At 41.6% G+C, this 25109-nt stretch overlaps 1 protein-coding gene across 8 annotated transcripts in view; it reads left to right on the top strand.

Moving 5' to 3' along the window:
- The window catches only part of LOC130685458 (pleckstrin homology domain-containing family G member 5-like), a 123549-nt gene that overhangs the window by 38256 nt on the left and 60184 nt on the right, over positions 1-25109 (top strand). For 4 of the 8 annotated variants that reach the window (XM_059494412.1, XM_059494413.1, XM_059494414.1 and 1 more), the window contains exons 1-3: positions 21667-21846; positions 21961-22030; positions 24202-24334. In XM_059494412.1, coding sequence (XP_059350395.1) covers positions 21682-21846; positions 21961-22030; positions 24202-24334 — 368 coding nt within the window. In that variant the 5' untranslated portion in view covers positions 21667-21681. Of the gene's footprint in view, positions 1-1472; positions 1607-19841; positions 19988-21666; positions 21847-21960; positions 22031-24201; positions 24335-25109 lie in introns of those variants that run through there. The other 4 variants (XM_059494415.1, XM_059494417.1, XM_059494418.1 and 1 more) reach the window with 3 other exon arrangements.

Genomic DNA, 25109 nt, shown 5'->3' with positions numbered 1-25109 from the left:
ATTGAATACGTGTTTCGCCGATGAAATACGGCAGCAATTCACCTTTCGACGATCTATCGCCTTCGAAGTATTGCCAAAGGCTATTACAGCCGGGCCTTCGTCGAATAAGTCAATTGCTTTTTTTTTTTTTCGGATTAAACGGAAGACGGGCAAAATTTGAAATTGCCCGCCTTTATTATTTGTTTGTCATTTGTTTTTGTTTTTTTTATCGGTGAGCTTCATAGTTCAACAGTCAACTATTTTTAGAACACTATTATTATAAATTTTTAAAACATTGTCGAATAAGAATGACCAGTGGAGTGGCAACTTATTTCTACCCCCCCCCCCCCCCCCCCCCCCCCCCCCCCCCCCCCCCCCCCTGAAAAGAGGTGACGGCCTGGAAGAAAAAAAAAAAAAGTGAACTTAATGGGCTTGACGTAACAAAAATACATTTATTTTTTTTGCCACCCATAGCGGTGCACGGTTTTTTTTTTTGTGCTGGCTGGCTGGTCTTCCGGTGGGCAGCACCTAGTCGGAACGGATAAACGATACGTAGAGAGAGAGAGAGAGAGAGAGAGAGAGAGAGTGCATTGCACCAACTGTTTATGCGACAAGGTATCACAACTCAAAAACTAGTGGTTTATGGTACAAGAATGAATAGAAAATTAAAAAAATAAAGAACCTGCCGTATGGTGACCAAATCGCATGTGGCCAGCGTGTGAGAACGAGGAGGATCGAACCAGAATATCCTCCCATTTTCGCAGCCACCACACCACTGGTTGTCTCAGCGATGGGCGAAAAAAATGTAATGAGATAATAAACAGGCAGTTGGAGAAGGAGAAACCAAAGTTAGTTACTCCTAACTTTCGGTCTGAGATGGTTCGGATGGGAAATGGGCAATCGTTCTCCCATATTTTTTTGTTTTTACAATCCACCACCAAATGAACCGATTGGACAGTCATTAAAATTTTGCCAGAACATCCTGGATTGTGTAACGCTAATTATGGCTCTGGTGCGGACAAAAATTTATTAGGACGCGAATACACCGATGACGAGATCCGGAAATCAGTGGCCGTTTCGGAATAGTTTTCTCGGGCTTTTTGCGATTTTGTGGACCGTTAAAAACAAACACACTTAGGAACCAAGTGTTGACTATGTTTGTGTGGGCTTTATTTGAAGCGAGATGTTGACGTCAAGTTCGTTGGTCTGCATCGCGTGGAAAAGAAGCTGATGGTTGGTCCTGATTTACAGTGTCGTTAACTCGTTTTAAGAGAACTCCCGTCTTTGCGTCCTGTTTGTTGCGTCAGTTTCTCGTTTGTCAAATGCGGTAACGTTGGTGGTCAAGACAACCAAAATAAAGAAGAATCAGTCAGATCGAGCTGACCATCAATTCAAAATAACAGAGCAGTTATGAAATATTGTTATGTACGAAACGCTTGTTGACATGTCACTACATCAAACATTTCGTGTGAATTTGGACGACCGCTCCATAGATGGCACCAGCTCCACAAACGGAGGACACCACCGGCACGCACCGCCGCCGCCGCCGTCTCCGTCGCCGCCACCGCTGCCGCCCCATCGGAACCATCCACATCTGAATGATTCGTCTCTGCTGCACAACAAACAGGTAGGAACCAATCGCATTGTTTGTTTATTTGTTTTTTTTTTTGTTGTTTTTTTTTTTGTTGGCCTGTCGGTGTCGTCAATTGTAAGGAAACCTGTCGCGGTTTCCTTTCTTTCTTTTTTTCGTGTGTGTGTGCGTGGGGCAAACACGTCGTCAATTATTCTACAAATAGAATCGTAGAAAGGAATCATCGGCACGAGGGCAATACAAACTGCGCAGCTGAAATTATATTATGCATACTGCGTATGTGCGGAGAAAAGAACGAGAAAAAAAAAATTGTAATAGAATGTAAAAGAGCATAAAAAAAGAAGCTCGTACTCGCGGTAAGTGCGGTGAACTTGTCTTGGGCAGACGCCGTCGCTACGGATCGGCTATCCTTTTTTTCTTCTTTTTTTTTTTTTTCTTGGCGGGCCGTTTCCGCCGTGTACAGAGAAGAAGAAGGGAATATATATATATATATATATATGGTCCCGTGATCAATTAGCGTCGATAGGACAACAAAAGATATCCGAGACATAGAATGTGTACGTGCATAGAATTCGTGAAAAAGAAAGACGATTTTTAATGCAGAACATGAAGCTAAAAAGAAAAGAAGATAAGCGGAGAAATCAAGAGAGAAATCGATAAAATTCACGCTCAGAATGATCCCATTTTTAAAAGCAAACAGTACCCTAGTTCTCGTTTAGTTATTTTCATTGCCTTCCTTTTCTGGACGTTTCTTTTTTTTTTTTTTTTTTTTTCCCCTCTGTGTTTGACAAGGTTGCGTTTCACTTTTTTTTTTCGCAACTGATATAAGTAGAACATCCAGCGGAGTTCAATTTCGTATCTCTTGTTTGTTTGTTGGTTTTATGTCTGTCGGTTTTTTTTTTTTTTTTTTTTTTCCTATCCTCCTTTCAATGTACCGGTTAGTGTTTTTTTTTTATTTCGTTCGATCACTCGCTTTCCCTCGCCACTTGAACCACTAATCTAAAGGACACAGATTGGCCCTTTGCTTGCATTTTCATCAACAATATCCCGGGCGTTCCTCCTGTGATCGACTCCCTTTCACTTTCAAGCAACTACGCAACCCCAATTCAGATTCGCAGACTCTTTTTTCTCGATGAGGGCGCAACGGAAATCTTTAGTCTGTGCAGCAAGCCAAGAAACGTGACGTCAAAAGAAGAAGGTAAAAAAAAAAAAAAAAAAAAAAAAATTGAAAAGACCTTGACGTCATTCATCATTCCGACGATGATATTTGAACGCAGGTATACAAATACTGTAATGGCCGAAATCGATGATTATTACATCACGTTGCCCCTTTTTTTTTTCACATCTACTGTCCTTGTCTGAAAAAAAAAAAGGTCCACGCCTAAAAGGGTTGTGTAACGATCGCTAGATCGACGTGATGGTGAAAGTCATAATGTAGACAACCGATGGCCAAACGATGTGGATCGAATCTTTCGATTCCGATTGGATTCCCCAACACCTCTAGGACTTTTGAGTCGTCCAGAGAGACTCCCGAGAGTCGGCATCCATGGGTTTAATTGCTACACGGACGACGTAATTCAATCGTTTCACCCCCCCTATAAAACGTCGTATAACTTTCCCCCATTTCTTTTTCTCTTACGCAATCGAGTTTGGTTGACAACAAAGGGCGAAACGGTTTGACATAACCCAACAGTCTGATGGCAAAGGGATGGGCTGATGGGTTCCCGTTAAGTTGCTCGGGGAAGAAAAAAAAATAAGGGAATGGTTGTTACAAAAGCACCATCAATCAATTGACCTCGGCAAGAAACACCCCCCTAAAAAAAATTTGAACAAGAACATCAATAAAGGAAAAAAAAATCGTAATTCGGTAATAAAGTAAAAACAAGAGGAAAAGACGACATTAGATGAAAGATTTTCTTTTTAAGGGACGCATCACAGTTTGCATGTCTCCGTTGTTTTCCTGAGGAATGCACGTCGATTCTCAAACCGGATCATTGAAGTTAAGAAAGAAGAAGAAAAAAAAAAGCTAGAGTTGAAATAGCGATGAAATGAAAGGATTTTCCATAGATTTCGCTTTGTGTAAATGTCATTGCACGGCTCATTAAATGTTTCCACAGTTGCACATTGTAACTAAGATAAGGTAGCTGTATACGGTCACCGTTTAACGAGAGTCTTCGCTTCTCCACCCTCCACTTTTTTTTTATCATTTTCTCTTTTTTTTTTTTTTTTAGTTTTATTTCCCCTTCCGCCGTGGCGTCCGGATGCGAAAACGTATCCTTCTACTCGATTGAACTCAAAAAGACGTGAACGAATATTAGGAAGGGGGGGGGGGGAAGGGAAAGGGAAAGGGAAAGGAGTCAAAGAGGAATTGAAAGCACGGTCAGAAATCGAAAGGACGAAAGTATTACGCGTATTGGGTATGTTCGGTTTCTCCCGACTTTCATCTTTTTTTTAAAGCGATGGAATGATCATTGCAGCCATATCGAGGACACGACCGAAAACCTGGCGAAATAGAAGACCTGTCACATGACTAAGGTATATAGGGGTTGGCCATTGACTGGGATAGGGAAATTCATTATATGTGGACATAAACTAACTTGAAAAGTGGGAATTTTTCACGAGAATCGGGATCAATTTTGGCTTTCGTATTCGTACAGCGATCCAAGGGGCTGTCTATAATTTTTGTTCATACAAAACCGGCGAAATTCAAGTGAAACCGGTATTGATTTATGATTTGTTACGCTTGAATCTCCTCCGTTTAATTTCTTTGAAATCACCGTGCGTATCATCTACCTTTTCTAGCCAAACTGGAAAGACACAGGTACCACACACGCCCGTCTGTGCATGTTAAATGTGGTGCGTCGGTTGTATCTGCAAAGTTCACATCTCGATCGAGTGTCATTAAATAATCAATAAAATAATTTAAGAATGGGCAAGCGAAAAATTGGACGGCCGGTAACGTTGGCCTTTTGTTGATTCGATAAGCAAGAAAAATCGAAAATGTCTGACGTTACAAACATCGTCCACTGTCGTCAATAATTTTCAGATAAGGTGGATTTCTATTCGAATTTTAATGCGAAGTTTTGCTGTCTCTTTCATTTGTTCGAGCGAAAAACAACATCAAGCGTGACGTAGTACACTCAACTAGAAAGCGTTTTTGAATGTAGCAAACAACTGTTTATGTATTGATTACTCATAATCCTATACGTGAAAGTTTCTCATCATTTGGAGTTATTACCCCGGGATTTCTTGCAACAATCCTTCGCTACTGTTAAACCACCCTACCTTCTAGAACTTTGTGCGCATTATTAAGCAAACGCGGGAAAATCGGACTGTATACACGTAAAAGTAGATACGAGTGTGTTCGTCAAATGAGCGTGTCGTGTAACCTTGAACACTTGGCTTTTATCCCGTAAGTTAATCTCAGAGTCTTTGTTCTTTACCATGCCATCCTCCATCGTTCTCGTTCGTCATTACCAAACAGAAAGACGGGTGGGTAAAAGAAAACGGAAGAGCAACGAAGGAGAGATTACCATAATAACATCCTGTTAGTGTTAGGTTTACATTTTCAGCCTTGCAAAACGAAAAGAGGACAAGATTTATTTTTTATTATACGCCCGGCAGTTGTTTGACTAAACAACAACAACAACAAACAAACAAAAAAATATATATATACAACCTTATTATTCAATTCATGCCCCGTATGTTTCTAGACGAAAATGAATCTTTCCCGCACGTTTTGCCGCTTTTATTCTTTATTTTGCCCGCTACTTGAATTAATGCATCTCTCCCTCCCTCCCTTTAGCGTTTCCCACCCAACCGATTTCTGCTGTTCCCGATAATCTGATCAATTTCAACACGTAGTATACTTGTCGGTGGAAAAGAAAAGGAGAGAGACGGTTGAGGTGCCAAGAATCGGACGGAAAAGCGAAGGAAACAATGCCAAGAAAAAAAGAAGAAAATGATAGAAGAGATCCTCTTTTTTTTTTTTTTTTCTTGTTTTATGTTCTAGAGACTGCGGGGCGTCGAGTGTCTTGCGTGTAGGCCAGCAGTGCATTATGAGGGCTATGTAGCGTCCAGACAAGGGGAAGGTGAGGGTGGCAAAAAGCTAGTTGAGTGGGTGGCACCGCGGGCTGGTGGCGGCGCCGTAGTCGTCGAGATGTTGGTGGCGTTTGCGCTCTCCCTCTTCAAGTTTGGGGAGTTGTAAGTGCCCGTCGACCGTGACGTTGGTCCTCTCTCTTTCACAGGGTCGAGTCTTTGGCGCTCACTTGCAGACACGGGAAGTGTCGGTTTAGCCCTGAAAAACCTGCCACCCCGATCTGCGTTTCCATTCTCTTTTTATTATTGTTATTTTTATTATTTTTTTTTAAACTGAGGGTGGCGTCGATCCGTTTTCATTTGCAACCGAACGTCTGCGTAGCGCGTACGCGCAATAGCGCGAAAACAACAGCAACTGCCTTGGCTTGTTTTTTTTTTTGCGGATTTTTCGTTTCGTTTCCCCAAATTTTGTCAATTGCATTTCGTTGTTTTGTCATCAAAAAGATTCAACGATGTCTTTGGATTTTGTTTTATCTTTGCTTCCTTTGTGATCCGGCGTGATTTGTTTGTGTGGCAGTGCGCTAGTGCATGCGTGAATTGACCGTTTAGCAGGGAATTGAACCGTATGAAACTGTTTGGTTTGTTCGGTTTTGGTGTCCGGCATTTTGAAAATCGTGGTACCTTAGTGTGATTTGTGTTCATCAATTTGAGCAACGAGAAAGCCGAATTCACGGCAGCTGGAAAACAGGATTGTATCACGTGTCAGCGTGCGTCGAAACGTCCGGAGATCATTCCGCATCAAGGTAGGGTCCATGAATGAAGGAAAACGGCGCTCGCGATTCAGAATTTTTGTTGGGGAGTAGGTTTCACCAGTGGAGCGAGATGGCGTATAGTTTATAAATGATTCAATCGTGACTGACTGGAGTCAATTTTTACTTGCGTCTTTTAACACCGAGGCCGTCAACAAATGCGACTGTCATTTTCCCTCTCTCTCTCTCTCTATCTCCGTGTCTGTCTTATCGGGTCGATCGCGAAAAGCGCTAGTTCATTTGAACCGTCATGTTTATTATGTTTTTTCTTTTTTTTTTTTTTTCTTGAAATACTTGCTATGAGATTTCGCGGCTAGTTTCTTTTTGGCTATACTTTATGTCTCAGTATCAAATCCCGTGCCTTACTTTTTTTTTTTTTTCCCCGCTTCGTTTTCGTCTTGGGTTCGCACTTCTCACATACTTTCACGACTATAAATAACCGGACCGACGCAACCTTGTTTCCTGTTCTTTTCGTTCACTTCTTTCTTCTTCGTATTTTATTTATTTACTTCTTTTTTGAGACCCGTGTTGTCGTCGTCGTTGTTTGTACCCATTTGTTTTTGTTAGAAAACACACGTAGAGGCGGAGCAGCCCGCACCTTACCCGCATCACGCGCTTCAAAATAGGCTGCTGGTAACCCGGTTGTAACTGAAGTGGGTGACTGGGCCTTTTGGATATGAGCTAGCCCTTGCACTGTTTGCTTAGAAATAATTTTTTTTTTCCTGTAATAGTGTTACCGTACTATCCTACGGGGAACTTCATAATCGAATCCCAATTGCCAAGATTGAATTAAAAGATGAAAAGCGGGAAGCCATTAGAATACAAGATAAAATCTCGCGTCCCTGTCATTGGTTGATGGAATCATTGACAATCGAAAAAAAGAAAAGCGAAGAAAGAATTCCATTTTGTAATTCACCTTCACGTTTTTTTTTTTGTTTTGTTTTGTTTTGTTTTTTTGAGGAATTGGAATATGAAAGGAAAGAGGTAGAGGTTACCAATTAGTCACGTTCGCTAATGTATTCACTTAAATTGAAAAGAGAAAAAGGGTTAAAAGGAAATTGAATTGAACGTATAAACGTGCCTGCAAAGGACATTGTTTTGCCTCTGGTTTGTCTCTTTTGAATTTTTCTTTTTTATGCGTCCATTTGCATACACAATGCAGCAATCGAATTCACTCTACACTCCGGTTCGATCTGTTCTTTTGTCACCAGTTCGAAAAGGACACGGCTGTTGATGGTTCGTTCGACGACCGACCGCGTATAAAACTTCATTACCATCTAAAGTCGTGCAGAAGACAGCTTAAGTGCTCTGTCGGTGAAAAAATTTGAAATGTTGCAAACGAAACGAGAGAACCTTCATTTTGCGGCGTGAAAGTGACGTTCTCTGTTTATTTTGCGTGCAGATTTGAGAGTTCACATTTCTATTGAATATCAGAAGGCCGAAAAGCAAAGCTGTCAATGAAAACGTCAGAACCCTCTTTCTCTCTCTGAAAAATATGATTTTCTTTTATTTCCCCATACGGCAAAAGCAATTCACCATCTCTGCCTTGTTGTCTGTTATCTATGACGTGCCATCGTTCTTAATAAAAACGAGTATTGTCGGTTTTGTTGCCAGTTCCGGCTTCAATCTTTTGAGACGCTTGCATCCTGTAAACAGGTCTGACTTGCTAAGATACACAAGCGGGTAAACCTTAGACAATAGCCCTGACAGCGTTGCCAAGGTTTTGTGTTAACACACTCACACAACTTTGTAAATGGGACACGTTTTTTTTTTTTATCCAGAAGAATAGCGGTCGTCCTCTCGCAGGGACGTACGACGTAATCAACGTAACCAGTTCCCCCCTCCCCAAGTGTTAGCTGATCGCTCGTTTGATATTGAATAGATATTTTTATTTCCTCCTTCTTCATTTGCAACGAACAAAACGAGAAAAAAACAAAAACAAAACAACAATAAACCGCTTTTCTTGTGATTGCGTACTGGGCGTTTTTTTGTTGTTAAACCGCAACCAGAGCAACAACCTGATTTCTACTGCCTCAACCCTCCTCCGCTCAATGTCTTGCATTATTTCTATTGAAAAACATTACAATTTTTTTCTCTCTTCACAATGTCAAAGAATAGTATCTTCCCTAATTCTTTTTTCTTTCATTAGAGTTTTTTTTTTCTCATTTTCTCATCCTTGGGTTTCAACCCACTCGTTGTCCTCTTTTTATTTCTTCTTTTAATCGTTGACCGGTGCATCCGCGTTTCCGTCCGCAGCCGTGAACGTCGTGTCGTCGCGTTGACAAAAGGGAAGTGAAACTCGCACCCCTCCCATCCATGCCCTTTTGTTGGCATTCTTTTGATTGTACGTCTATTTAAAAAAAAAAAAAGGAGATCTGCTCGAACTGGGAAGCAGTAAAATAAAAACAAGAAAGGAAATGTTCTTGTACAATATTCTGGGAAAGAAAAAAGGGAAAAAAAAAGGAAGATTCTTTGGTTAGTCATACACAAAGATTTGAGACGAAGAGAGTGACGACCGACGAGCAGCTTTTTTTTTTTTTTTTTTGCGTGACGGATGAGCAAGGCGATGGTCGTTGTCCGTCGACGGTTATCGCCATTGTCAACAATGACGAGTTATAAGTGTCGACAAGTAGCGAACCATCAATCACCAATTTTATCTGAAATCTCTGTGACGACATGGCTCATTGCTCAGGTATTTTCTTTGGCTCTTTTTTTTTTTTTTTTTTTTTTTTTTTTGGTCTCCACCATCTGGCCAACCGATTCCATCATGCCTGAAGGACTATGCAAATTTTTTGAATGATCGTTTTTTTAAAATTATTTTTATTTATTGATATTTGATTTAACGCAAAGAAGATGGCAAGCTTTCGTCGTCCAAGTGAATAAATTCACGCAGACGAAAACGTACAGGCAATCGCAATTTTTTTTATGCCTTTGAAACATGTCGCAATGCACCCCATTTTTTTATATTTTTCTTTCACCTCTCCTTGTGATTTATAGCCACTATTCGTTGTTTATGGCAGTCTTCCCTAGCTTTCGCAAACACGACGGAGGTATTGCGTAGCGTAAAGATTCAAAAAAGTTCCCCGTATTACGAATCCATTTGGCGTGTCCAGCACGGCCACGGTTGGTTTTTATTGCGACGCGTTTCACTAGGCGACGGTTTGCTGCAGATAATCATCGCTTGACGACATTGGCGTGAAATAAATGAAGAACTGTCCGAGTCTTTGACACGACAGCCCTTATTGGCTGGCTGTATACATACGGTCGCTTTCGTCGTTGGATCGAAATTCAGCCGACGATGTTCGATTTTTGTGTTAACTTCCTAGAGTTCCAACGGGAGCCTTTTTTGTTGTCCTTGCAGCTGATTCGTGTTTCCCTTCTATTTATTTATTTTTTTTTTTTTTTTACTATTTGCTGTACACGGATGTCGTTCCAGTTGAACTGAGGGAGAAGAGCCTTTTTTTTCCCCAAGTCCCAGTGACTGGTACCGCCCTATACCTTGGGGCTGTTATTAGAACCAACTATATAGTTTTTTTTTTTCCACTTATTTTCTGAGGTCTTTGTTGCATTGATCCGACCGGATCGAATGATGGCATTCAAGAATTTCTTTTTTATTTATTTATATTCTATTTATCCACGAACGTCACGATGTTGACATCGTTCATCATGATATACCTACGCTTTGCTGTCGTTTCTGTCTACTAAGCGAGCCAGTTTTCTTTTTGATGTCGATCCTTTTGTGTGTGTGTCCCCTTAAAGAATAAAAAAAAAAAAAGGAGGATACCCCACACAAAAAAACTGGGGCTTCCAGGACAATGCACGACGCCTGCAATACTTGCATCGAATATGTGTACGTACAAAACCCTCGTCGTGTTTTGGTTCTTCGAGGATCTGTGGACGCAGCCAGGAAGCGGTTACTATGACGATTGAGTGACATGGCCACACCAATAGGGGGGGGGGGGGGGGGGGCGTCAACGCAAAATGAGGATGGCCACTAATAATGTGCTAATGATTCTTTATTATTTTCCTTTTTTTTTTTTTTTTTGTTCTTCTTTTGTCACATTTTTGTTCCCGTTGATTGAGCCTGAAACCCTGTTCGTCAGCACCGTATATCCTGTCACGCAAAAGGTGATAGGGAACTCAGTCAATTAAGGCCATTTTGGAAGCAGCGCGTTTTCTGAGCAACCGAACCCCTAGCTTTTGTGTTTATTTTTATCAACTGCTTGTGTCGCATAAGAGAAAAAATTGATTCCATTTTTAGGTGGGGGAAATCAATTTTTCCAAAACTGTTTCTGCTATCCCACCTAATGGGTTCGCTCAGATCGATAGGCCTCGTCATTCACGGAGAACGGGCGATCCCTATTTCCGTTTTACTACGCAACGTTTACCGACGATGACGTCGCTCGCGAACCATAGGTAATCCTAGTGAAGAGGGCTGTTTTGCTAAAGGAACCAGTAATATTGATTGACAATCCCTTAAAAGTTTTGATCATAGTCGCCGTCACGAAGGTTTAAACAAAAGGAAAGAAAAAAGGGTGAAAAAAATAAAAATATTCATTGTAATTTGTCAAGTAGGATCGTTTTACCTAACGCCGTATACAGCGGCCCAAAATGAAAGCTTAAAAAATCATGTAAGTCTTGAAGAATTAAAAAAAAAATAATAATAAAGGGTGGGTGCAGATGGTGATCGCTTCCATGTACGGCGTCCCGCGTTATCGATTTCTGATGTATGACGAGGGCAAACGACGCTCATTGAAAGTGCTGCTGGATATATAAAGCCGACATTTGCCAACCGCCTTAGGAAACTCATTTTTTGTGTATGAATAGAATTGCTTTGCCCTGTCTTCGTCGATTTCACTGTACGCACACACACACACACACACCTTTGCAATTTCGTAGATGTATATTTATGGACACGTGTTATACCAAGTTTCTTTGCCATTCGAAATTATTCTTATTTCGAATTATTGTTATTTTCACAGAGAGGTTGGAAAAAAAAAGTTCTTCGGATGCGCTACTCTTTTTTTTTCTTTTCGTGCCGATGGAATCGTCTTTCATCGCCCTTCTTTTGTTGATCGACTCCGGCTCCATAAAAGTTGTCCTAATCGAACTTTCTCTTGTCAGCAATTCTTCTTGTGTGCATTTTTTTATTTCGATCCATGTCCGCTGGCTCCCTTGAGGTACCGGGCCGAGCAGTGGCGAGGTTTGTTGTTCCCCTTTGGCAATTGCAGTCGTCCAGCCATCCACGGGGTCCCAACAGCCCAGCGCTCATCGCGACCCACTGTTTCGGCATGCTGCACAACAATAGCAACGATGTGTCGTGACTTAATCAAAGTAAAAACACAGCGGACCGTGATCTCTGCTTCGGCAGCGTACACATTATATAGCTGCCAATTGAGTATAGGAGAGGGAAAAAAAAAAAAATAAAATTAGGGCAAGGATAGCAAAGGAAACAAATGAAAATGACGGCAAATAGATACGGAGGTATTGTCGCGGTGCACTAGGGATCTTCATAGAGGCGAGAGCGCTGACTAGTTCGAGAGCCTACAACAAAGCTAATGGAGTGTGCGTTCAGCGTGCGTGACCTAAGTATTTCTCTGATGGCTCGCGCTCTTTGCAACGTTCAGTTCCCTAGTGGGCTAATTTAGCTCGATATGTGACAACTCATAAACTAGAGAGGTCTCCTGACTCGCTCTCCTGCACGCCCCGTCTCTTTCCAGAGCATTCGGCAATCGGAATCTATTCACAAAAATTGGGCGAGAAGGAGAAATTTCAATTTCAAAATAGTTTGTCATCTTCGCATGGCGAACTTGTGTCCGTAGTTCACTCCATCGTTTCTTCCCTTCATATATTCTTTTCTTTCCTTCTTTTTTTATTTTTTAAATGCGTGTGTAGAACAGGGAGGGAGGAGAGGAAATAGGATCAATCAATAGAATTTAATTTAAAGGAATCAAGAGCTTGTCGCTTCGCGGCAGGGCCTCTCGCATAACTGTCGTAATCTGTGTATAGACGCGCCAGACGCGTGCACACGTACACTGTCGTCGTAAAAGACACAGAAACGCAGCGAGCCAGTGAGCGCCGACAGGGTGAAGGCGTCTATTGGGGCTCCCCCATTGTTAGCTGGAAACGAACGATCCTTTTCTGAACAAACACGGGACGGGCAAGATGGTACATAGAGGCAAAGGTAGGGCGTGCCGTTCTTCAACGGCTACCGTCGTGTTCTCAACTTATCGTCTAGTTTTCTTTTTATTTCCTGTTTTCATTGCTAACTGTCAACATACTTTTGAATAATGTAACATAAATAGCCAAAAAGGGAAGGAGCCCCCGTTTGCGTTCGTCGGTGAAAATGACCACCTGCCCCATGCGCGAGTATTTGAATCAATTTACCCTGCCACCATGTATCCGTTTGAGTAATGTCGCGAGCGCCATTTTCGTGTACGTCGAAATTCCCGTATTAGAATGCAGATCAAAAAGATACCAAACCTGAGTAATAAAAACATGCGCAGCATATTCTCTATATGTCGAATTATTTTCTTTTTTCCTCTAAAGAATGGCTGACTAATCTCAGTCTGAGCAATTCCATATGAAGCGGGCTATGTTTGGTAGCTACGGTGCTCGAATCGACGTCGGATAACTTCGTCAGTATTAATTATCATGGTCGTCGTCCCGCATGAAAAAAAAATATATATCCTACTAAGAAAAGAAAAGAAACACGCCGTAGCTCAAAGTTATTGTTCCTTTGATATAGTTCCTCCCTCTACACACAATATTGGGTTGTCATGTAAGTTCTATGTTTTCCCTGTTCTATTTATTCCCCTGCCCGTATAGTTCTGTAGTCTACGGAACCGAACTAACCAACAGCATCCCAATTATGACAATGAGGCCTTCGGACAGTGCCGATATTGCTGGCCTCAATTCGCTCTTGGCTCGTTATCGGCCGGCGTGATTAGGTTTCCCGAGAGAAATGATGTGGAAAAATAGGAACACGAGAGATACGCATCAGAAAAAAAAAAATTATTTAAAAATGAAAAGATTGGGACTTGCGCCTATCACGAGTTTGGGCTTTGAAGATTCTTCATGTTGAATTTTTTTTTCCCAAACGTTGCATTTTTGTGCTTGGCTGTGCATGGCTGGATCACTGTACGCGGGTTTAAGTGATAGACAGTAAGGTTCTTTGGATTTTTCGTCCCTCTTCTCTGCATTCATCGTGATCCCTTTTGCCATATAATATTTTTATTTTGGGTTTCCAATCATTCACGATTAATTTTAGATTGCCCAGAAATCAAATATAGAAAAAATGAATATTTTAGAATCATATCTTCAAAGACAACTTTTTTTCGTTTTACACTCAGACTGAGAGGCACTGCTATGCGACGTTCATCAGATTTTTAGAAAACTTGTTAGTCGTCTTTCTATTTTTTCCCGTAAGATTTCACGCAAACTGTCAGCTTTTAAACTGGAATCTTTAGATTCAAGTGAATCCTCCATTGATCCTTGACTGCAAAGGACTTCCTACAATTGCATAAGATTTTTAATTTGGTCTTAAACATTTATTTTTTTTTTTTTTTTTAAATGAAGGGTACAGCTCCGAGAGGAAATCTAGTACTATGTTCACAAGGGAATGCTCAGACTCTTGATTAAAGAATATTCCAAAACTTGTTGGTACAAACGACCGCGAAATGATCCTTATATAACCCTCAAACACTGTGGAGTGGCAAGGTGGCTCTATTGATGATAATCAAACAATCCACAGCCACGATGATAACTTTTTTCTTTCACAAAGAATATCAGCATCCACTTTAGCGAAACGACAGAACACCGAAGTGATCAAAGGGGAAGAGTAAATGGGAAAAGCTCACACGAAAAAACAAAAGACGAACATAGTTTTTTGTGTGTGCTTACAACTCGTCGAGATTTCCCCTTAGATCTGTGCACGTAGTGAAGACCTAATAACAACTCTGAACTTTTATCTCTAGTCTTAGTTAATGCACATTGATTGCCGGTGGCCGTATACCACCCAATCTAGTAGATAAAACGTCTTGTAGAGGGGCTCAGCTTTGCCAATCGAAGCAGAAGACGGATGAGATAACATGCCTATACATTTTGGTCCTGCCGCCAAACTGGGATGTTTCTCTTTTATCTTTCGATCTTTATCTTATTCAAAGTCTTTTCTCGCTTGGCTGGCCTCACGTATGTTACATTATTACCGCCAGTGTCTGTTAGATTTGCGATCGTGTTTATATGCTTGAAATCTGCCCCGGCCATCTCTTTCCGAGATTCTGTTTGTTTTTGCTCTCTCTCTTATTTGAAAATGGCGGTTGAAAATCCGTCATTTCCGTCACATCCAAACGTCTTCCGGTTGTGGGAGCCTGCCTGATTCCAATCTCTTTAATGATTTGGCATTCTCCCTCTCTCTCTCTCTCTCTCTCTCTGTTTCTCCTGTTTCCCTGCTTTTTTTTTTTCTCTTTCTCTCTCTCTTTCTTATTACGCTTCAAGTCTCCGGTAATTGTGCGCGAGTGCGTACCTTAGTCTACGCCAATCCCCGCCCATCTCTTCTTGTAGTCGTCTCTCTTATCCGTCCGTGCCACACATTTTCTAGGAGCCTTCTCTCCAAAGTCGTGTAATCGGATGAGTTGAGTCATCATCAGGCAGAAGATGGAACGAAGAACGGAAGGACGCAGTGGAAAGTAATTAAAGAGACGAACTTTGGTAGATGTTATAGAAGTTTCTACAGCTTACAGGAAAAAAAAACTAGACTAGTTTTGTGAAAATCATGACGACAACCGCTATGCTCCCTCAAACCGCAAAACTATTGAAAAGCAAAAAAGTATATGAATTTGTTTCGGGGTTGAATGTTAGCTAGGGCGATCGGCAATTTGGAAACTTGTCCCTCGTTCGTGTTTTTTTTTTTTTTAGAACTTGCGCACTTCAATGGCATTAGATGATCGAGTGAAGAAGACTGGGGCCGTACAGACCAAAATGGTTAGAATCTGGGAGTTTGTTTTATACTAACTTGCTATCTTGCACACGGCAATAGTCGACAGCGCTGTTAGCTTTCGACGTGAATTCTAAGTAGCCTCTTTGTTTTCACTCTCTCTCCTCTCCATTTTCACTTCACTGTTGCTTTCACTTTGACAGTAGCAGACAGTTTCAAAAATTTGATGAAGGCAAAAAAAAAAAGAAAGTTGTTTTTCCCTTAAAACCCGAGCTGATGCTGTTCATTCGCAGAGAAACCGTCCATCTCGTTTTTTTTTTCACTTTCCATTTTTTAATCAACGGTAGATCCACGATAGCTGCCGGCAATCCGGATGACCTACTGAAAGGCCTTGTGTAATCGAATCATGAATTTTTTTTTTAACGCTCCATGTTGTCGTAGATAAAAAAAAAATCTGGGAGCCGAAAAAGCCCATCAGTCAATTGTATTTGAGATGGGAACGCCATCAAATCTTAATGTTATCATAATCAGCCGCATCCTTCGGCTGTTTTTTCTTCATCCACCACGCTCAGTTGGGTGAAATTTGCGAGTTTGATATCATGACGCACAGGCTTTATTATTTTTCTCCCATCTTTTTTTTTCGCTTAGATTTTTCTTGCGATGACGTCAAAAGATTTACTGCTTAGTGAAATACAAAATAGAAACCGGGAGGAAACAGCTGCGGCTAGTGCCAAGGTGGGGGCGTTGGTGAAGGAATGACGAAGTAAACAGACTGGGCAGATATAAAGGGCCGACCGGTCACGCCGGAGACAAGTGAGAAAATACAGATGAAGAGTAGGAAACGCCAAACACCTTAGGAAACCGGATGAATGACAAAGGAAATCTTGGCACGTCACTTTGGCGTCTAACCGTGTAGAAAAAGAGCATGTGACTGCTTGTCCAAGCAAAGTAAATAGCGCAACAAAAAAAAAAAAAAAATGGCGAATGATTTACTGTTTAGAAAACATTTTCTGGAGGGAAATTGTTAAATTTCTGGATGCGATGCGTCCGATAAATTTTACCTGGACACACGAAATTCAATAAGAAGCAATCATCGTTTCTTAAACTCCAATATGGAATCTTTGGCACTATGCCAGATAGTTCCATCGTTATTCGTATCAAGTCTACAATCGATGAAATCACACAGTTGTTGTCCATTACAAGTTTTTCTTCATAAACAACCGATGAAAATTGGAAGCTCTCATTCATCCGACGGACATGTATACTTTACTAGTGTACGATTTTCGCACCCTGGTGGACCTTTGTGATTCGTTGCTCGTCTGCGTTCATCACCGAACGGTCATCGATCTAGTACTCAAGTCGTGAAGCGTATCGATGCGTTCCGCAGCACTTTAGGCCAATAGGTTCAGCGACAACGGTTCGTCTGACGTAATGCGTTCGAACCCATTTTTTTTTCTTTCCACGAGCCAACTTTTTATAGCATATTCCCATTAGAGACGGGCATAAGCGTTTTGAACCTGATTCTCTCTTTGATGACGTCCTTTATATCGATTTGGTGGCCTGTGCCAAACCAGGCAACAAAAACGAACAGAAGAGGGATATGGTAGAATAGACCATCACTGGGTTGGTCGCCTTCCTTTTTTTTTTCCCCAGGTGTCGATTACGGGATGGCAGAAAAGGGTGTGTGTGTGCCCTAGGAAGGGAACAGGTTCTTCTTGACGGGTGCCACCCTTTTGTCGTTCTTGTTATGTATACGGCACGGAACCACGACATCGACAAAGCAATTCACGAGCCGCGCAATGACGTCATTCCCCTTATTTTATTTTATCTTATTTTTTTTTTGCTCGTGGCTCGTAACGTAACTCAAATCAAATCAAAAGGGGAAATTGACAACGCGACCCTCGCACCGAGGCACCCGTTTGGGAGCTATGTCCTTTGAGGCAGAAACAGATTGATTGCCGCCCTTATTAAAGAAAAAAAAAGGAAAAAATAGGCGAAAAATTTAAAATATTAGGTTGTGTTGGAGAGCTAGGATAATGGCGTGCACATACCGGCATTGATCGTATGCAAATGCAAAATATGGGTGCGATTTTAGCCTATTTTTTATTTTCTAATTATAGAGGCATTACGATAATATCGTGATTGTAGTCATCAACACAGTGGATGCATTTCTTTGGAAATGATAGACCAAGTCGGTAGATGTCTTGCCCGAAGGAAAGCGAACCCAAGGAACCCACCCCCAGTGTCACGACTTGTCACTAGAGTCCCGGGAGTAGCGCAAAAGAGCGAGAAAGAAAGAGCGAAGCAGAGTGACAGATCTACGGATAGAGAAAGTTGTTAGAGCAATAAGAATGTTTATAACTATACGAATAAAAATGTACACGTATTATTAGCCTATTTTTCTTCCATTTTTTGTTTATAACAATGTTGCTTTACTTTCACGCAGACAAGCGGGTACAGCTCCAGGCTCAAGGCCGATCCGTACTCTCTTGTCTACATACAGACAAAAGCGCCAGCTAGTCGCGTGATGAGCGTTGCCGGTTTCGACCTAAAGACACGCCTTGATGTGAAGAAAATAAATGAGAACGAAGGGGCTTAACCCTATTCCATCAACATGAGTACAATACGTAGTCTTCCATATTGCTTGAATTTCAACAAACAATGAAACAAAAAGTACAAAAATGACTGACATCCAAGTGAAACAATTTTGACGTTTCCCGCTATTTGCTTTTATGGAAAGAAGATTCATTTATCATAGCAGTGTCTTGAAAAACAATTTTTTTTTCTTGCAAAATGGGGGTAAAAAAAAAAAAGGTAATAAGCAAATGAAATGATGACGGTGGGTGCACCTTGTCCTACATTGAAAAGCGATTCCGTCATCGTCTTATTTCATTTCCTTTGTTAAGAAAAAGGAGGAGTAAGAGAAAACTGACGGTTTCAAGCAAGAAGAATCGAATCGAATAGTAAAAAGGTTTCAAAATGCTTTTAATGATATGCGCAATGGCGAGACCGTGACCTTTGCAGTTCAGTTCTTCAACAGCTCGTTCACGACTCAAAAAGCAGGTTGACGTGTCACGAAAATCCACTTCATCTTTGGCCAACTTATTATTTTTTTTTTCTTTTCCTTTGGAGATCCTACTGTGCTATAGAAAACGCAGAACTCCCGCTGACCAAGTCATTGGCAATGGCCCTAATTCGCTCTGTCCGCCTACGTTCGCTTATTAGAATAAGTTTACGATGGCTAACTGGCCAGCAAAAATAAATACAATTGAAATGCCAAAAAAATGTAGAAGAAAACAAGCGAAGAAAAACAAAACAGTCGCGTAACGGAATTAATTCTTATTACCGCAAGAGCCTTGAATCCGGTCCCTCCGCTTTCCCGTTAACTTGAACAGTTTCGAAATTTTTGCGTTATGTAAAAAAACAAAAAAAAAAAAGATACATGAAATCTACGCGAGAAATGGCTGCGATGTGGGCACGTCTTAATCGGGCCTCTCAACTTTCAATCAAGCGTCGAAGAAATGGGCGAGAAAAAGAGAAAAACATTGCGCCCTGTCGATTATCATGTCGGGGCGCCATTCTCGACTCGAATCTGATTACAATCGACAGCCTCAATTTATTATTATTTTCGTGGCCGTTTCACAGCAGTCATTATGTCTCAGAGCCTGCCACTTTCCCGCCTCTCTTTGCGGCCTACAGCAACTATCCTGAACTAGTGAACTGCCTCCCTACTTATTTGTATGGTCTTTTTTTTCTTTTCGGAATGCAGCGCACAATAAGTAAGGAGAACGACAATAGCCTTTTTTTTTTTTTTTGGTTTAAAGAAAAGAAATGTGGAGCGCGGATGAAGTGGTTGATGTACGTACAACGCGAGCACTCCGGATGCCGGCATGTTTTTGTTTTGCTTTTTTCTTTTCTCTCTCTCTTTCTCTTTGCTTCTTTTATTCTTTTGCTATCTCCCTCTCTCCGGAGTAGCACGCACGCGAATAGATGGTACAGCAATCGTGACTGGAACTGGGCAAAAATTGTGTGTGTGCGGGGCCACGGGGCCAGCCTTGAGGCGGTTTTACAGCGTAAACGCGACCAACGGACATGAAACAAAAAAAAAATGGAATCAAAAGAGGTGGAGGAAGAATGGGAAGACGAAGAAGAAGCCAAAGAAATGGTGGGAAATAAAAAAGAATGTGAATACAACCAAGAATCAGTTGTTGTCCGACAGTGTAAGGAATAAGAAGGACAGAAAACGAAACACGTTAGCGAAAATTTTTACAGTTGTGTGTCGTTAGTTTGTTCAGGTCGTTCTTCAACTTGTCTGTCCACCTGTACTCTCCAGTTGGGACTCGGGTGCATTAACTTCTTTGTCTTAGCCTTTTTCTTGGTAACGGGCGTGAGTGAACAAAGTGAATTGATGATCTACTATCAGTCGGCATCACAAAAGACAGCACTATTCACCACATTCCGTCACATCATCGCGTTATCTTTTCCGAAAAACTGATTCGCGGCTTGTATGAATTGGTGATTTCCATAATAAATCGTGAGGATAACATGTTCCCGGGAATCGCTAGAGCGCGCTGGCTAATCAACACGACCATACCGCACATTTTTGTTCTCGACTGCGCCGATGACGACGATCAGGTCCGCCTCCAACCCTCCGATTTCTCATTCTTCCTTGTTTCATTCATAGACTTTCGAAAATTCTAATTTACCCAGCCGCTTAATGATGTGACCTTCGTGCTTTTAAAATGATTGAAAGTCTTAGGCGGCAAGAAAAGGAAAGTTCTTTATCTCTGCTTTCTTTCTTCCCTTCTATCGTGGAATCTCTCGATTGTGCTCGCTCGCCATGCCATCGCACGTCCGATCGTCAGATATATTTATAATAATAAATCCCCGTACCGTGTTATTTGAACACACCACTTGTGGCAGCTTAGAGTTCGCCTAAGTGTTCTCCTTGTGTTGAAATAGATTAGCTTTAACACGGAAAAATGATTTGCATCTTATCTCTTGAAGGAATTTGTCGCTGACTACGGTCTTCTAAACGTTTCCAGTCGTTATACCTTTTTTAAAATTTATTGTTGGAAAGAATGGACGGGGCAACTTGTACACGTGGGATTTTCCAAGTTCCCATTGAATTCATCGATGAAAGGCAAGGAAAGGGTGAGGACACGCTTTCCGACCGGATTAGGCGGAAGCATTGGCCATCAAAAGAACAGATTCGTGATATGAAAAAATAAAACGTTAACGAAAAAAGCAAGTGGGTTGAGATTGCGCCATGTCAGCACTGCGAAACCCACGAGAGACAATTTTCTTCTTTTTTTTTTCAAATTTGGCGAGCGCGTTCACGCTTAAAAAAAACGAATAAAAGAAAAGCTTTGTCACGTTTCTCCGTGCTCGTCCTTTCGATCACCACTACCGACGGAGAGATCGCCAAGATGGTAAACTCATCAGTTGTGCGCGTCAGTCATTTGTTTGCCTACTTTGTTTCTGTAGAAAAATGAAAATATGAAAGTCAAAGTTGAGGGAGACGAAAGCGGCGGCTTTAGTTTGCCGTATGACTATAGCCTCGTAAAGGCTGCTGGCAAATCGCAAGTGTCTGCGTGATGCTCTACCGTCCTTTATTCTCCTTCTCACGCTGCTTTCCACATAATTCAATTGTTTTTCTACCTTTGTCGCTCGCTTTTACCCTGTTCGTTTCCACCGTTTCAGTTTCACTTTCTTCCATCTTTCTCTAGCTATCCACGGGATGCCCCGTGATTTCGTTAGGCCGTTAATTGCTCTAATATCTTTAGGTGGTTAATAAAGATAATTCGTGAGCTCTGAATGCATACGTTTTCCTCGTTTTTTCCAGTCCTTTCTTGACATGTTTATGATGCACCTCGCCCTATCCTGTTGTGCGCACTTTTTTGCCGGCAGTCCGGGCGTCGCCGTCGTCGACGAGATAAGTTGCCGAGCGGCGACGATAAGAGGTGCTCGCCTTGCTAGTTTCGTCGTAGTAGTTATGCGGATAATGAAATGTTGAAAAATTCTTAAACGTGATGGTTTGCATGTCATGTTCATCCACTCGACAGTTTGCGCGATAACGCCAACGGCACCTGATACAGAAACCCGTGTCCGCGTGAATTTCGCGAAAAAAAGGTGTGGCAAAAAGGATGGACAGCGTAATCGATAGAGGTTTCCTCGAAAAAAAAAACAACAGATGCAACAGTGTTGAGAAAGAAAGGGAATTTTTCATGATAACCCTGAGCGGTGCCTACTATCGAAAGCGTTTTTAGCTATTGTTTATTTGGCCATTCACTGCAGCGTCTTCTTCAGTAGTTATTTGCGGCGTGAAGATGAAACTAGCGGACGTGTTTGTTCCTACTCTGCTGGATACGCGAGCAAAAAGCGATCAGACATGGAAACGGTTGTCGAAACCCAGTGGACAAAAGAGTCTTTTTGGTCATCGTGTCTGTGATGTGCGGCCCGTCTTGCTCAGGCATTATCGTTCTTGCGCTGCTGTAATTTTTTTAATTCTCCTGTTTTTTTTTGTTTTTTTTTTCGTCTTTCTCTTGTTGCAGAGCTTCACAATGAAATGCTAATGAAATTGTTTCCCATTTTTTCTTTAAATGCAGGAATTCCCGATTGTTCCAGAGGACCAAGTGCCCAGAGTCAATCCACCGCCACACAAGACACACCCTGACGGTAAGTGGTCATCAGTGCAGTTCTTACGCTCGCCTTAATAACAGTGACCATGTAGCCTACTAGCCTATAGACAGGCGGAAACGGTTAACTAAGAAATAGAGCCAAGTTTACTGAGAAGACAACCAACGTTCAATACCAAAACGAAAGAAAAACAAAGAGAGAACTATCTTTACTTTATCTAGCAAAAAAAAAAAAAAAAAAGAATAGCTGTTCCTTTTATAGGTGAAATGCCCAGCTATAAAAAAAAAGCCGGGACTGATTGGACTTTTTTGGTGCAAAGTAGAACGAGGGTGGGCGGGCGAGGTCGACAACGACACGAAGACCCAGCGGTACCCTGTTGGCACATAGCTGTTTGATTACATACCTCAACGACTGATTGCTCTGGTGCCGTGCGTTCGTTTGCTCACGATCGGCTATCGCTAGTTCTCATTAGCTGCGCAGACACCGAACGGGAGAGAAAAAAAAAAAAGACAAGAGGAAAACGAAGAGTGCATCCACGATTTATCAAGTCAAGTTTCAAAATTAAGACTAAATAATCCACACTGGAATTCGGTCGTTATCCGCTTGGGTTTAGGCCGTTGTTGAGCTCCCATCTTCCTGCCATTTCTGAATCTCTGCTTTAGCATTTAATGCCGTTGTGTCTTTCATGATATTCCGTTAACGATTACTAGGCCGCCTAGAGAAATTGGGTCGAGCTCACTACTGTACTTCGCCATTGTCTCTTGGGGGAGGGGGGTTCACTGTCTGCTCTCTTTTAATCAACGGGATAGTGAAGGACTAGAGACATTACGCACCCAATTTACATTACGTGCTCGTTTAGGTTTTTCCGTCGTTCGCTTTTTCCAGTTTTGCAGACGCGTTCTTTCTTCTGTCTTTATCCTATCGGTAAAGTAGCTGGAAATTTTGTCGTTTAACTATTCCGGTCTCGTAGCATCTTTTTTTTGCGTGTGTATGTGTCCTTACTTTTCGTGATTATGATAACTCCTTTGGGTACGTTGGGTACTACACGTTGTGACGTGGCTGGATGGCCTACTGAACCTGTTGCACAGCTTCAAGAGGGAGGAGAACAAAGTGGTTGTGGCCTGAAATACACTTGCCACAGTCATCAGGCTTCTTACAGCATCAGCGAAGACGACGTCGTTGTTATTCGGTTTATATTTAGCACCGTCGCGCTTTCTTCATTTTTGTCGGCGCATGAAGATGAACAAAACGAGTTTACGCCCTGGAAGGATCAAAAGAGAAAAGCAGCATTAAAAAAAGGGGAAAAAAAAAAGAATACTAAGCAGTTTGCGTTTTTAGTGCGTCGCGTAATGGGTATTCTCAGGGCTCGGTGCGTACTGTTTGCCTTAGTGGGAAAGAAAAATTCAAATGAGCTTTGTCTTCTGCACGGACAGAATAAAACGGGGAAGAGAAGGAAACAAAAACAAAACGTGAGACGCTATTATTTTGTTTCTTTTGTCTTATCTTTTCACCTCCTTATTATTCGTTGCAGTTGTTGATTTATTCTCTGCTTTAAAACAAAAGGAGACGGCAAGAGCCGCTGTGAGCTAAATCTTATCAGGATGCAACACCATTTTGTTAGCGTATCCCCGAAACGCGGAAAATTCATTAAAAGAAGACCTAAGCTCTCGTTAGGAGGGACGCTATTATCTAGAACGGTCAACGAGATTTCGCCTTTTTCCGGCCGTTCTAGACGGGTGGCGTTATAGGCTTGACTGCGCCACCGTTCAAACCTCGTGGTGCTGTTTACTGTTGTGCAATGTTTTCAGGGCTGGGGATCGTGCGTGGGAACGTGATTCGGTGCAGAAGGCACCGTTTAGCAGGTCTGTCGAACCTGATCTAGAAAACGGCGCACGTCTCGTCCTTATCGTTTGGTTGCGACCTTTTGTCACGCCTATTCCATTAATTGACGTCTCTTTCAACCGTGCTAAGCTGTTTTAAAAACCAAGAAAAAAATACGGTCACACGCCAGTTCGTCATCGTTGCATTCGGCATGTCAACCGCAATCCAGGAAAAATGGTGTTTTTTTTTTGTTTTTTTTTTCTTCGACTTCTAACCCTCACGATTTAAACAGAAAAACCCGAATGTTTTTGTTTCCTCATGACGCATTTTGTGAATTCGTGTGTCGCAAGCAAATAAATATATTCATTCTCTCTCATTTAAATACGCAGGTATTGGACACCAGGCGATAAGCAAAGGTTCCTTGGCGTTGGCCGTCAGCTTACCATCCATAAATAATTTCCACTCCGATGCCGAGATCGAGGAACTGAGACCCAGCGAGGAAGATATTAGTGGCCTCACAAGGTAATTTTCAGCCTGCCATGTCTGTTGTTTTCTGGAAAACTAATTTAAAGAAAAACATTCCCAGAACTGTGAAAACATTTGCGGCAAAGTCGAATTTCCATTTTATAATCCATCAACATAATAACGATCATTAGCATAAGCTCAATTTGAGTGGGTAACCTTTTTTTTTTTTTTTTGGTTTCTTGCTGACCCTCTTGTAATCACAAGACCTACAAAAAACCCTTAGCACAGTTTGAAGGATAAAAGAAGGAAAATGTATATATTTTTTTTAACTATAAAAAGTGACAAATAGGCTGATGCAAATTGGGGAGACTGGGAAAAAAAGGCTAGTGGATTACGTATTTGCACACGATTATCTACAAAACCTATCACAAGAAAAACACCTTGAATGAGTTGCCTTTAATAGCCCGTCCGTTCTCTTTTGACGCGAAAGTTTCAACCACTTTTTAATAAGTGGGCGTGAAAAGACCATCCATTTTCATCAAGGATCTTGAAGCCGCGGCTGTCAGCGAAAAAAAAGGGGGGGGGGGGGAGAAAAATTGAACACTCATCAAAATTATTGACGCCGTGATCTTTTGCATTGGCCCGGATTTACAAGTTTCATTAGGTCCGTTGCGTATCAGGACAAGTGGCCTTATAACTTTATACCCGAAATTTGCTGCGTGAAGACGCGACATTAAAAAAATGATTGGATGGCCTCTCGGGAAGCGTTCTCTCTCTTTTTTTTTATTTATTTTTGTTTTTATTGTGGGTGAATTTTGTTTGTTGACTTTGC

The sequence above is a fragment of the Daphnia carinata genome, chromosome 3 (assembly GCF_022539665.2).
Source record: "Daphnia carinata strain CSIRO-1 chromosome 3, CSIRO_AGI_Dcar_HiC_V3, whole genome shotgun sequence".
Taxonomy (NCBI): domain Eukaryota; kingdom Metazoa; phylum Arthropoda; class Branchiopoda; order Diplostraca; family Daphniidae; genus Daphnia; species Daphnia carinata.
This window is presented reverse-complemented; position numbering and strand designations above follow the sequence as displayed.